General features: G+C 32.7%; 1 protein-coding gene across 7 annotated transcripts in view; it reads left to right on the top strand.

The window, feature by feature from the left end:
* The window catches only part of CBLB (Cbl proto-oncogene B), a 210,630-nt gene that overhangs the window by 93,350 nt on the left and 102,294 nt on the right, over positions 1-14,986 (top strand). For all 7 annotated transcript variants that reach the window (XM_081301461.1, XM_081301460.1, XM_081301455.1 and 4 more), the window contains exon 4: positions 3,115-3,261. In XM_081301461.1, the coding sequence (XP_081157587.1) occupies positions 3,115-3,261 (147 nt within the window). The remainder of the gene's footprint in view (positions 1-3,114; positions 3,262-14,986) is intronic.

The following is a 14,986-nucleotide window of genomic DNA, read 5'->3' as shown; positions in this document are numbered from 1 at the left end:
AGGGTGAAGAGTGGGTTAGGAAATTAAAGAAAGCACATACTGCATAGCAAAATAGAGTTAAAAAATCACACAATCAAGTAAAAAAGAAAATCTACTTGCTGTGAAAATGAATTTAAATGTCATGAAAAAGTAGATTTAAAACTGTGAGTTCTTTTATTACCTTAGTGTGGACTGTAACCCTTATAAATCAATCTCTTCAATAATAAATTTCCATAATGACCATTTACATATATGTTCTGTGTGTGTACACACATGTGAGTATAAATATAAAAAGTCATAAATGTAAATATATTCTAGTGTATATGAAAAATAAGGTAACACAGAACTAATATGTTCAAATACTTTTTACCAACATGAGTTTGTGTTTAAAGACTAAAGGCAGAATATATTTTTGCATTGGCTTAGTTTAATCAAAAAGTTAAATATATGTGTTGAAATACATGCAGGAACTAGAAAATGGAACTATATGTATATTTTACAAATATCCAATGGTTATATAGATACTAGTAGTGATTATTAGAACTTCTAGCTTATAAATTATGAAATTTTATTAGTTCTGTTTAAAAGTTAAAAACCTACATAACCAGTGGACTTACCTATCCAAAACAGGTTATCATTGACTTTGTGCTTCAGACTTAATATTGAGTAAGTACAAATGAAAAGCATTTGGATATGATTAAAGAACAAAGAAGGAAGGACATGGAGAGCAACCAATTCAGAAAATAAGGAACACTTGGTTTACCTAATTATAACCATCTTGATTTTTCATTTTTCTTTTTATGTATCAATTGGAAGTTTAGTGGAAAGTTAACCCTTCAGCCTAATTATCAGAATAAATTCATTGCAGATTTTCTAAGGTAACTGTGCTTTCCTTAAAGTTAAATCTTAAAAGTCATTTGCAGTTTGTATTGGCCACAATTCATTCCTTTGATATAGTATAACAGTTTTTCCTTTTCATTTTCAAAGACTGAAAATCTATATTTATCATCATCTATATGAGGATGTATTGATATAAATGAGGGGTTCTGCTACATGTAATCCCAGTGGCTGGGAAGGCTGAGGCAGGAGAATCACAAGTTTGAGGCCAACCTCAGCAACTCAGCAAAGCCCTAAGCAATTTAGAGAGAACCCTGTCTCAAAGAATAAAGAGGGTGGGGGCTGGGCCCCAGTGGTTAAGTGCCCCTGGGTTCAATCCCTGGTACCAAAAAACAACAACAAAAAAATTCAACTGAGTAATGGAAGATTTGCACTTGGATTAGGTTGAGGTGTGCAGAAATGTGACTGGATCTAAGAAAATGATGGATGGAGCATTTATGTATAACTGTAATGGATTCTGAGATTGTTATTGTAAGTCAAGCACTAAAATAAAGCCCAACTTCTGACTCTCATTTTATAAAAGACTTCTCATAAATGATAAATGCTATGAAAAGTAGCAGACATTTTTGTTTCTACAGTGAAACAATACACTTTATTCAGATAACAGTTTTCACTATTGATTTCTCTTTATTTTTCCTTTCCCCACTTTTTATAATGAGCTTCTAATTTATTCTGTATTCATTTTATGTAGGAAGCTATATGGGTTTTTTGATAAATGTTTTAGAATGACATCCATTGACTTTTTTGGTAGGTGCATTTTAGAGGACCTTCTTGCTTTGTTGGAGTTTGTTGATTAGTTAATTGAGTCATTAAACTTGGGTGCTTGAGTAAAAATGGGACAAAGAACCAGAAATTTTAATGACAAAGGCATGTGGAAGCATTATACGGTTTTACTTGCTGCAGATGCTTTATGTGGATGTCTATCTCTGTGTTAATTTTCCAGTCCTAAAGCATTTGCTTCTACCTCAGCCCTTGTACAGTCACAAAATAGTTAAAACTTCATAATGGAAATTTGTTTTATATATGTGTGCCTATTGGATTTTCGTGATTCTGCACAAACAAAAATATAGAAAACCAAGGTTTAATTTTAGTTTTTTTTGTGTGTTTCAATTGCTGCTCTTTTATCCAGCACTAGCAGTTTGGGGTTGATCAACATAATTAATGTTGTAAACTTAATAGTAAGAACCATTGCAGATAATAATATTATTTTCAACAGTAGGCATGTAAATCATTAGAATCCCCAGAAACATGGAAATTAGAACAGAGGTGACACCTGAGTCTCCCTCCTTTCTATTTGATTTTTTTTTTTTTTTTTTTTTGGTGGTACTAGGGATTGAACCCAGGGCCTTGTGCATGCAAGGCAAGCACTTAACCAACTGAGCTATATCTCCAACCCTTAAATTTTCCTCTTTCTAAATCATTTATTTTTTCATATCATCACAACTTTTTCCATTTAATACAGAGACTTCATCATCCATTTTGGCTCCCCATTTCTTATAGTAGAATTATTTAATGGGTCGATGTACTGCACTGGGAACTTCAAAGATATGCACAATGTGAAGCCCATCATCAGAAAATCTGATTTTGGGGTAGGAGTGTCAAGTGTATTTGATAAAAATTTTGCTCAATGATCTGGATTTCTCCTTATGTCATGTGTAAATCAGATTCTTCCTGTTACTCTCTGTTCTAGCCATGCAAACATAGATGTTATAAAAATGCTTAGTTCTGTTTCCTAACTGTGTACTTCTTATATGCTTTTCTAATGCCTACAATACCTTTTCCTTCCCTCACTTAAATTCCTTTCTCTCCACTCCAATTCTTCGTCTTTCACACAACTACTGTCTTCCTAGATTTTCTTTTAATGGCAGTTTCCCCCCTTGCTTTCCCAGATAGAAATAGTCACTCTGTCTTTTGTGTTTGGCATTTTGTGTTTGACTTCATTTCAAGTGTTTATCTCTACCATTTAACTGTGTGCTCAGGAAATCATGTAATCCATATCGTTTATGTTTATGTTAAGTTAATAGATGGGTAAATAATAAAGTGAAATCCTGTTAGGAATTTACATGTACAGTGTTTTCTATGATCATTGTTTTTAGGGATGATAGTAAGTTGAAAATTATGATCTAACATCAAAACCTAGAAATATCTACATATACCATTTTACTTAGTAAATTCCCATTAAAACTTATGTGCGTATGTATTTATTTTTCTTTTCATTTTTTCCTTTTATGTCCACAGACGAAATCTTACAAAACTGTCCCTTATCTTCAGTCACATGCTGGCAGAAATCAAAGCAATCTTTCCCAATGGTCAGTTTCAGGGAGATAACTTTCGTATCACAAAAGCAGATGCTGCTGAATTCTGGAGAAAGTTTTTCGGAGACAAGTAAGTAGAAATCATTTTTAGTATTTGGATCCATCTTTCAAGGGTGACCTAGCCTTACCTACAGTTCTGTATGATTTTTTATTATTTCAAAGTAAATATCAGATAGCATTATGTATTTTATGGGAATTTGTTGAATTACTTTTTACTCTGTGAAGAAGAGGTGTATAAGACAGTTTCTACATATGAGAAATTTTTAACTTTTTATAACTTATTATACACCTAAGACACATATACAAAATAAAAGGTTGAAGAGTATATGCTTTAAAAAAATGACATAAATAAATTGTGCTGACAATTCAGGAGGAAACAGCTGCTCTATGATTGCAGAAATCAAGGACTGCTTCCTGAAGGATTTGAGATGGTGAAGTTGGTTAAGATCTGAAGCTAAAGTGTGAAGAGGCCTTAACAGCCTATTTCAGTCTGTCTTTGTAGTTTTGTACAAATAGTATTATGTATCAATAAGTAGTGTTATCACAAAGCTGTATTACACCACAAAGTAGCTGGGTAAAGATGTTTTCCAATAGATGGTTACTCTCAGACTCAAAATCTGATGAGTTTGGTAAATAATAGAAATTGGAGATCTGAAGTCAGAATAATTTAAATGAAGATTAGAAAATTTTTGTCTGAAATTTCTTAGTAAGATAATGAAGAAGTAAGCACCAGGAGGCAAACATTTTCTGTAGGAAACTTTTAGAGGTCCACTTAAATGAGAGAGGACCCTTAGAATATCCTTGAAGCTTGGCTGAACAGTAAAGGGGAAGAGTTATGGCTTACATGTAGATTATTGTTTTTATTTTTTGTTTAAGAGTCTAGATTTATTCCGTAACTGGTGAAATTGGATGGTTTCAGTGCTTTGAAACTGATGTACTGTAGCACTGATTTTCTTTTTTCCCCCGTTACAATGTGTCATGCTTATCTTAGCTGGCACCATGAGTAGAATGTACTTGGCTGATATGCATTTTAATAGATACATAGTTTATTGGCTTCAAAATATTGGTTAAGATCTGAAGCTAAAGTGTGAAGAGGCCTTAACAGCCTATTTCAGTCTGTCTTTTACTTCTTATTAAAGTCTGTTTTTTACTTCTTATTAAAGTGTATTCTGAACTATTTTTAGACTGTAAAGGGGGAAATGCCATTATTGCCATTCACACGTACCTGTGTGTTCTACAAACCTAGCTATTTGTAATGTTCTTTTATATATTCACAATGAGGAATTAGAAAGGATAAGGCTCATCTTCATTGCTTATCTGAATTAAATTGCCAGGAGTATGCTAATTAAATGTTTGCAACTGATATAAAGCTCTAAGGCTTGGGGGGTTGTGGAGGAAGAACATGAAGGTTTTGCAGCGCTGTAAACCTCGTGCAAACAGTTGGTAACCTTCAAAGTAAACTTCCTCTTAAAATTTTAAGAAAAAACACAGGACAAACTGTTCATGGTATTTCTTTTTGAAAACTGAAATTTTTGGTGAGTTATAAAATTGTTTCCTTGTCATAAGGTCAGTAAAAAATGGAAAGATTGTTAAAATGTTTCAAGAGAGGAGTTTGCTTTGCTGGCACTGGAACCTGCAGAGAATTATGCATTTGAGACATCTTTATTTCCATTTATTTATAACCACAGATGTCAAGGGACTAAAATTTCTGTTCAAATACTACATCAGTGAAATCACTACTACAACAAATGGGAGATTCTTGAAATACCAGTTAAATGCTCCCCTATATCCCAGATCCTTACATTTGTCTCCATAACCCACTGGCTCCAGAAAGCTACATGATTTGTCCTTAACATTATTTTTAGGATGAGAGCCAAATTTCAAGTAATTTCCAGACTTACACATATTTCTATAGTCATTCAAATCAATGATAACTGTATGAGATTATTGGAGATTATTCTCCAGAGATTTTCACCTTGTAGTCTTAGAATAGTTTATTGAATTAATGAGCAAATGAATGAATAGTGTAATCTTTCAAGGGCTGAATTCTTTTATATTCTTTAATACCAGTTTGTGTTTTCACTTAACCTGATTCTCCTGCAGAAGCATTCCTGACATTGATCTCACTGCACGTGGTTGATGCTGTGTGAGCCACTTTCATTTAACCTAGACATTGCCTTTAAACTGGACAACAGCATGGTATTCAAAACAGAACCATTGAGAGGCTGGTTCTAAAAACAGGCAAACATATTATGACTTTTTAAAAAATACCTTTTATCTTAAGGATTCTCATTGTTCCTTATTTTCCAAAAGGAACTGGGTCAATAATGAAACATTAAAATTGAATTAAAATTGAGAATACACTATTGATCATATTAATAGAACTCATAAAGAGAATTTCAGGATTCATACTTTATTAAAATAGGCAGTAGAAAAACAACCATATGCCTAATGCTTTATTTCTGTGCTTCCCAAAATTGTTAACATTATGGCAGGCTTAGCTCTCTGCTTAGGGCCCAAGTCCATTAGCCAAGAGATTCTGCCTGCTTTGAAGCCCCAAAGAGATCAATTAAAAAAAAAATAATAAATGTCATGGCAAACTGACTGGGCATGCCTGAATTTTTATTTAATATTTTAATAGTTTTGTTCTGCTTTTGGTTTTTTAGTCTGTTGAAGAGGAAATGATAGAAATACATTGGAAAAGAAAAATGGTATTATGAAATAAATGTGTGTAACTAAATTGTACAAAATAAGATAGTACCAAACTGAATCTTTATATTTTGGAATGGTAGTTTATAATCCATAAACTTTTAAGCATGCAGCTCATGAAGTGTGTTACAAGATGTGGAAGGAAGGAAGGAAGGAAGGAAGGAAGGAAGGAAGGAAGGAAGGAAGGAAGGAAGGAAGGAAGGAAGGAAGGGTGAGGGAGGGAGGGAGGGAGGAAGGAGGGAAATAAATAGGTAGGACTCTGGGTGGCAGTTATTTTTCTAAGCAAGATAGGTAGCAATTAGAGATTTAGTCATAAAAATTGTAATTCATTAAGAATCAATTATAATTCCAGTATTCTCTTAGGTATCCTCTCCTCCATATACTTAGTTTAAAGTTCTTGTTTTCAAAAGATCAGACTCTTGTGGATTACTGCAACAGCCTTCTGATTGGTATTCCTATTTTCAGTACAGCCTATCCAGTTGATCTTCTGAGATCAGTGAACTATATTGAAAAAGAGGTAATAAGTCCAGTCTTTTGCTAAAAGTGCTCCTATGAATATTGGTTCTGGAAAAAAAAGTCTAAAATCTTATTAAAATAATAAACTTTAGGAATATTTTCTTCTGGCATCATCTCTTTGAACTCAGCTTATCTGCAAAGAAGCAAACTATTCAACACTCCTGTTTCCTCTTGCATATTTCCCTTTTTACACACCTCAGTATCATTGTTTTCTTCCCACTGCTTGGGTCACTCATGCCCTACCCAGTATTGCCACATCTAAAGTTTTCTCTGACTGCCCTCATCTGAAGTGTTTACCTCTACACTCTGCTGCCAGGTACCTGGACTCATCTCTCTCATGCTATATCACAATGAACTGTTGACATGCTTTCATTTCCCAATTGAGAAATTTCCAGCAAATTAGAAAAAGCTTCTTTGAAGGTAGAGACTCTCTTAATTATATCTATTTTTTTAGACCTGTCACATTTCCTAAAATGTGGTCACTAATAATTGCTAACAGACTGCAAGAATAATTAGATGAATAGGTGAATGATGTCTTTTCTTAGTATGTAATGACTAGACTGCATGTTCTATTTATCAGCAATTCTTGTAGTTCTATACCTTAGATGCCTCTTCCTCTTCTTTCTTTCCTTCCATCCCAGAATTTTGACACAATTCTTCAAATTCAGTGTCAAAGGCCTTTTTTTCTCACTGAGCCACACCCTTGCACATATTAAATGTTACTGCATTCTTTGTATTCCTATTGTATTTTAGATACATTTATATTATTGTGTTTCCTTACATGGATTTTTTTTTTCTTCATGGTGAGGCTCTTAAATGACTTCTTGTCCAAAATTTAGTAAAAACAGATATTTATTAAAGTTATTACATGTCAAATTCTGTGCTTGAGGCTTTTACAAATGCTAGTTTCATTTTCAATATAATCTTTAATGTTGTTTAAATGGTTATTGAATGAATCCTTTGGATGCTGTATTTGTTACAGACACTTAGTACTTGTTGATTGAATGTATGAGTGCATTCTGTATTTTTTTGTTATGAGCTCTCTCTTCCTTTACTTATGTTCCAGTATTCACTTGATTTGGCTTATTTGACTCTTCTTGGTACATCCACATCTTCTTGGTACAGGTCTCTATGTCTTTTCTCATATTGTTTCTTCTACCTAAATATTTTATAACCTCTCAAATAAAACTTTTACTAATCCCTCAAAGTTCATCCTGCTCATGACCCTCCCCATTGTTATTAAAGTTTCTCATTCTTAAACTCCTGTAAGCTCTTGCTTTTACTTTATTAAAGCTATTTGTCCAGTTATCTTATTTTGCATTATATCATAAGCTTCAAAAATTCACCTTTATTTATTCACATTTGTGTTTCTCAAGTCTCATGGCAATGCATCATATGTACACTTTCAGGAATGAGTGTACATTTAATTGAGTTGAGAAGTAGAAGGATGTGCATGAGCCTTGTGTATGTGTGAGACAAAAGATGAGAAGACAGCTCTTTTGCCTCACTGAGAGGCAGCATGGTTCAGCTTGTACATGCAGGCTCTAGAGCCAGAGCACCCTTATGCAGGTTTTGAATGCAGTGCTTCCTAGCTTTGTCACTTAGGGAAGCTGTGTAGTTTCTCCTTGTATCTGTTTCCCCATTTATAATACCTACCAGGATACTGACAATACCTACCATGTAGGGTTGCCATGGAGGTTAAGAAAGCTGAAATCTACTTATAAGGCCCATAAAACTATTTGACACATAAAAAGCAGTCTATTTATGAAGTAATTAACCAATTCAAATCTTGATCTTACCATAAGTGCTGTGAATATATTTATTATTAATTATAAATTTAATATAATTAGTATTTGACTTAGTATGATGGAAGTTCCATACTCCCAAGCAATCAAAAAGCAAAAGTTGAAAAGAATGAAAAGTTAAAAGATAAAGGCACTATGGTATTATGTATATTTCTGTATAAAAGTTGATTGAAGATAAAAATGATATTGCTTATGGGGGTGATCTATTTATACTTCAGTGTATTACCTCTGCCTTTGATTTCCTGGGGAAGTGGTATGTATGGTCCTTCTTGGGGTTTCCTGTATTTTCCTTTCTCTTTTAATAAGAAACAAGGGAAAATGATTTCTTTTTCTTTCCTATGAGTAAGATATCTGTTCTTCTCACATATTAACTACAAGAGTTTTCCCTCTGGTTAAATAAAAGGCAACATATTTATTTTTAATTAAAAGAAAAGTTACAATTGACTTTAAGGACTTTTACAGTGAAACTATGTAGCAGGTTTTTCAGAAAGAAAGAAAAAATAACTGAAATGAAACTCAAAGCCTTTCTAGTTAATATGTCTGCTATTTAGCTGGCTCCCATTATTGACTGATTAAAAAAAAGTCAAATTATCTTTATGTCACTAGGTAAACAAAAGTTACAAACTTATTGTAGGCTTATTGAAAGAAGATGTCAAACAATAATTTTATGATTATGAGCAGTCTGTATTTAGTTTGGGTAAGACAGGGTATACAGAGATGATAAATACTTAAAATCTGTTCCTTACCATTAAAAAGTATTTCAGAGATATCACAGGGAGTAAGTTAATTTCCTAGTAATTATTTACTGTGGTTATCAGAGGAGTTTTGGACCACTATGAAGAAGTCAGAATATTGTGTGGGTTATATATATTAATAAGGAGCCTCTCATTGTGTCCAGTGGGGAGTGCCCTGAGTGGAACTGGATCTTTATGGTGTCTGCTGTCGTTCAAAACAAGGGTATACAGCAACTTCAAGTTTATATTAATGAATCCCCTTCCTCCTCCTTCTCCTCTTTGATAATCTTCTTTATCTTTTTTTCTTTTTTCTTCTCCTCTTTACCCTGAATAGCTTAAGTGACATTTACTTCACTAAAATATAGCTTCTGGTTCTCATCTTTGAAACTTGGTTTTACTAGAACCAAGAGCATGTTTAGAGAATGAACATGAATTAACTAAATCAGCAAACCAATCTGTATTTTATTTTATTCATTTACAAAGATTTATTTCACTGTCAGGCACAGGAGAATGCTTGCATCACTGTAGATAAATTTTACATGGAACAATATTATACTCAGAACATTTCTTGGTAAGCACAGAATTCAAATAAGGGGTGGTGGTTTATAGTCTGTAATAAGGTATCCCCTATCTCAAGAATCAGCATAGGTGAAACTGCTGGCTCTTTCTCCTTTACTATGCTCTAAAAGCTCTCCTTTTCTTGCCATTTTGTCTTTTGTTTTTCATAAGCTAAGTTATATTTTAAAACGCTGTTCTTTGGAGCCCTAAGAACAATTGAAACCCATTGCTAGGTTTTAAGTAGGGAAGTGGTCAAACTTGCACATTAGATAGATCGCTCTCGCTGTATTATGAATAATAAATTTGAGTAGTAGTCACCAAATCCTGATCATACTCTTTATTCCTAATTTATGACTGTTCCTAATTAATTCCTAATTATGACTTCTCGAGCACACAGTATCTACCTATCAATCATCTGCATATGTACATATGTATATTTATATCTATCTATTACTCTGTAAAAATATATAGAATAATGTTCATAATACAAATAAAGGAAATACTATGATATAAAATTTAAAAATTATATAAAATGCACATAGAATTTCAGTTCTTCTAGTCCTGGAAAGGATCATCTGTATACCCCCTGGGGTCTATGGCTGTCACACACTTTAGAAACTAATACTTAAGGAGAGAAATAAAGTAGGAGACTGGAATAGATTATAGTGGCTAACTTAAAGTTCATGGATTTGAAAATGATATGAAGATAAATTAATAGGACTTGATTATTAAAAAGATGTTCCTGGAGTCCAGTGTGAAGCCTCAGTCTGTGATTTTAAAGGCTGGATAGTACTTATTGAGATAGGAAAAATAGGAAGAAGCAATTTGGCAACAGGTCGTTTGACCTGTGGTCACTTCTATATATCTAAATAAGTGTGCGTGGAGATATTGATTAGTAGATTGGCTATACGGCCTTGAGGTTATAGAAAAAAACAGAGAGAGACTTTAGATTTGTCAGTACATTTATGTTGATAGATTGATAACCTGTGTAATGATTTCTTTTCCTTCATGCAATATTAAATATTTTTTAAAGTGATTTGCAAACTTTTAAACATTGTTGCTTTTACAAAAACATTGTTTTAAATTTTATGGAAGAAATGTGATAGGTAAGAATTGTGTGTGCAGCAGCAGGTAAGAATTGAGATTGAGCAATGATTGGCTGCATGTGGTACCAGCTGTCCTCTCTAGGTGTCTCCTCCATTGTTACATTTCTTACATGCATCGCCACACATTTCCATTATCTGCCTGCCCTCAGATAAGTGATTTTATACTCTCTGAAAGATCCTTAAAATCACTGGACTAATTAATATAGATCGGAAAGAAGGTATAGAGAAAAAGAAAAGTCACTTAAAGAATTCTGATGAATGAAATATGTACCAAAGGAATTTAAGGAATTTTGGAGTAGTCATTGGATAAGTATGAACAGAAATCTTGGGAATATGGCATTATAACAACCCAAAGGAAGATACAATTTAAAGAGAAAGATCAAAACCCAATTGAGTCAAATGTATGAAAGATGATATATCATGAGCTCTGTAATGTTTTGAACAATCAATAAAAAAAAGGAGAAAGATCAATCAGTTAATAGTAGTGAAGGATCAAACTAGTTTAAAAAAAAATGAAAGTTTACCTCACTGTAGTAAGGAGGCATTAATAATCTGATTTGTCTTCTCTTTTTAAAATTCTAAACTCTTTTATGACACAACATTTTAGTAGGATTTTTGTTTCCCTGAGTAAGTGTTTAGGTTGTTGTTGAACATTGACTAGGTGTGTTGATTTTGGGTGTATATTGCTTTTGGATTTTTCTGTGTGCACAGTAGGTATATTGGGACTTGGTGTGTACTGAGTAGGCTTACTGAGATTTTGATATGCACTGAATAAGTGCTTTGGATTTGCTGTTCAGTGAGCAGGTTGATTATTTTGTTTGTCCACCTACCCAGACTTTTAGTGAGTGACAAGCAGTCACTCACCGAAGGGTAGAGTCTGAGGATATCTTTTCTTATTCTGAAGTTTCTAAAGTCTCTAATGATAAAAAAAAAAAAGAAAGAAAAAATGACCTTTTCTCTAACATCTAACTATGTGTATCTACTTATTTTACCTTTTCATCTTAAAAAAACATTTAGTTATTTTAGCAGCAGTAGGTATTTCTAAATAAGTGTGTGTGATATTGATTAGTAGATTGGGTATACGGCCTTAAGGTTATGGAAAAAAACAGAGATAGAGACTTTTTTCTTTTCAGGTTTTTTTCTTTTTGGGGAGGAGGGTTGCTCTGTTGAGTTAAAAATAATTATGCTGACCATTATTAATCTAATCACTAATACTTCCAAAATTGTATTCCTAAAATGTGTTTTTGACATATAAAGTAGAAATTCCTGCGCAGGCCTATATTTAAGTCAAACCAAAACCCAAACTTCATATATTCTCATATTTTAATTCTAGTCAGCTGATATATTTTAATTTTAGTCAGCTGATTAGTTTTGTATTAATTCATTAAGATAGGTTTTTAAGCTACTTATATGATTATTCTCAGATGTTATTTTACATTTTTACTTTTTGAACATTTAATCCTACTAAAATTTTAATTTTTTTTTTTTGTAGTGATTCATGACTTCAGTATAATGTTGTTTTATTTCAGGCTGGTTTACAGTAAAATTACATTATATTTTATAAGGAGACTCCATATGAAAATATTCAGAGAAAGACTGATTTACTTACAAAATATTTAATGATGTTCCCTGGACTCAAAGAGGTCCTGGTTCTTAATCCCTCTGAATGCTTGCTGCCTTCTCTGCTAAGTGTTTCTATCTTGGAGGGTCAAGAAAAAGTTTCCCTCTTTGGAGCAAAGAGCTTATTTGCTTATGTGTTAGTAGAAGTATTTCTCTCTGGGTCAGAGAGCACATCTGCTTATTGCCCATCAGAAAAGACTTGGGCTTCTTTAGTTTTAGGTCCTACTCCAGTAACAAAACCCATGTATGCAGAATTTAGCAGCTCTGGGCACCATCTTGGAGGAATGAGGCTCAGGGAAAAAGTTCAAGATACAACTGATATTCTGACTACCACTTGCTATAACAAAGTCCTTTAGCTCTGCTGGGAGACCTGGTGTCTTCTGCCATTATACATTAAGCTGTGATCGGCTCAGTGGTCAGTTTGCAAGCAGGGTTTAGAATGGTTTCCTGCTGGTAGACAAACTGTTTGTTACTTAATAGTAATGAGTAAAACAGTAAATAGACCTATTTTTCCTCTATAGTTTTATTTTTATGTTGTTATTGAAGAATAACACTAATATTCTTTAATAACAAAGTAGTTATTCAAAATATTATCAATAGTTTCTCTTATTGAAAGAAGCTTTTGGTGGATCTAATTATGCATGGCATGTACCTGGTTTCTCCTGTCAGAGCTTTAGAAGCATTATTGGAAGTTCTTTTTCTTTTGCCTCAATTTACTACATACTTCTAGCAGTCTTAATTCATTGATTGCTTGTTAACTTAGTTGACTTATATTGAGATATTTATGAAGAATTTTGTTTCATTATTGACTTTTTTATTTGTTTGTAAAGCTGAGCTCTTATTGTTAGAAGGGAGAAAATTTTAAAGCCTTACTTATACTCTCCTGTCCAAAGCTTATTAATTATAGTGTACAAAATTTCGTGATATCATTTAATCAGACTGCAATGGATCAAAGACATCTTGCATGACCCATTAGCTATTGTATCTCATGAACCTACCAAGCATTACTAAACTTTCAGAGATAATACAATCAAGACTAGTTGTGCTTCATAAAGAAAAGAACAGACATCTCTTGTTCTAAGACCAGAATCTTACTCTTGTTCTATAGTAAATCTACTAAGTATGAAAATTAAAACTGTAAATTTAACCCATTTTTATGAATTTTATGTTTGCAAATTCTCTCCCTATTTTTTTCTGCAAATAAGCTATATTTCCAGTGTCCAAAAATAGATATAATTAAGTCTAAAGTAATTTTATGGCTATAGTTAATTTATTTTTATGATTAAAGGTTAGTATGTGAGAACAGAAGTTAGAAAGCAGATTTATCACACGAATGAAGTTATTGAGTATATAAAGAATAATGCAAATGAGGCTTTTCTTATTTTGGTAGTCTCATAAAAATTATGATTCTGAGTTTAGGTTTCAGAATGAAAATGAGAATGATAGTTTTCCACTGTGTAGAGAAATAATGCCTGTCTGTACCATAGAGTGCTGTGAACTTTTTGGCAAGGCAAAGAAATCTATCACAAATACTCAATGTCTATGTTTTTCTCTATGAAAGTCAGTAATTTTCATTTCTGAGGAAGAATTGTCAGATCTAATTATTAATATCCTAGGTAACTATGGTACTTTTCTATCAATGATGAATTTTCAAAAGGCAATGATTTGATCAAAGTGGTTTTGATATGCTTTCTGTAGACTGCTGGGAAACCATGGTATTCCCTTTTTTCTAATGTCTCTAATGATAAAATTATGACCTTTTCCTCTAGCATGAATGATGAGGGCAGTGATAGATTGGTAAGAACCTATTTTCATATTCTTTAAGAAATAGATTCATCATATAAAAAAATAAATTTAAGTAAGAACTATATATGAAATGTCAGCACATTTAGGAATCACAGTTCTAATGTTTTAAATCCATAAGAAAAACTCAAAAGTTTATCAAATATCTTATGAATATTCTGTCTTCTAAACAAAATAATACTCAATTTAAAGATAACACTGAATATATTTTTATTGATCAAGGTGAATTTTCTGAAAATTTCAACATAAAATTAAAAATGTGAGATGGGTTAATAGATATGTTTCAAGTCAAGATGGCATATGTTCCTGAGCTAAAATGGATTTTAAACTCCCACCACCATCACCACTAACAGAGGCACAAATCAGCAATCAGCAAATGTGTTGATGTCTTGATTTTATTTTTACTTGTCCATCTCCAAATTTCTTTCTTTATAATTTTGGATTTTTAATGTAACATTTTTCAAATTTTAACATATAGAGAAAAGTCCACAAATAATAAATCCAAGGTGAGAAATTTTCATAAAACGAACATGCCAATGTAAACTCTCCCTAATTAAGATGGTAGTATATCACCTGCAGCTAAAAAGCCCTCATCTTCCCTTAGCAAGTCCTGTGTAGTCATCGGCTGCCCACTGTGTTCTCACTGGAGCAGAATGGAATCATGCATAGTTGAAACCATACCAATTACACAAATTTATACAAATGTACCTTAAGGATAAATTTGGCTTCCTTGATTATTATGTTTGTGGAATTCCTCTCTGTTAGCATGTAACAATACTTTATTCATTCTCTTTGTTCCATTGCTATTCATCCTATCACTGACAGACACTGACTTATTCCTCTTTTTGCATTATTATTAATAGTAAACATTTCTTGTGCACTATAAGTGCATTTAGTGCATTTCTGATGGGTGTATGTATGAGTACAAGTCCTGATTCGTAGTA

The sequence above is a fragment of the Spermophilus citellus genome (assembly GCF_964194105.1).
Source record: "Spermophilus citellus genome assembly, chromosome: 7".
Taxonomy (NCBI): domain Eukaryota; kingdom Metazoa; phylum Chordata; class Mammalia; order Rodentia; family Sciuridae; genus Spermophilus; species Spermophilus citellus.
This window is presented reverse-complemented; position numbering and strand designations above follow the sequence as displayed.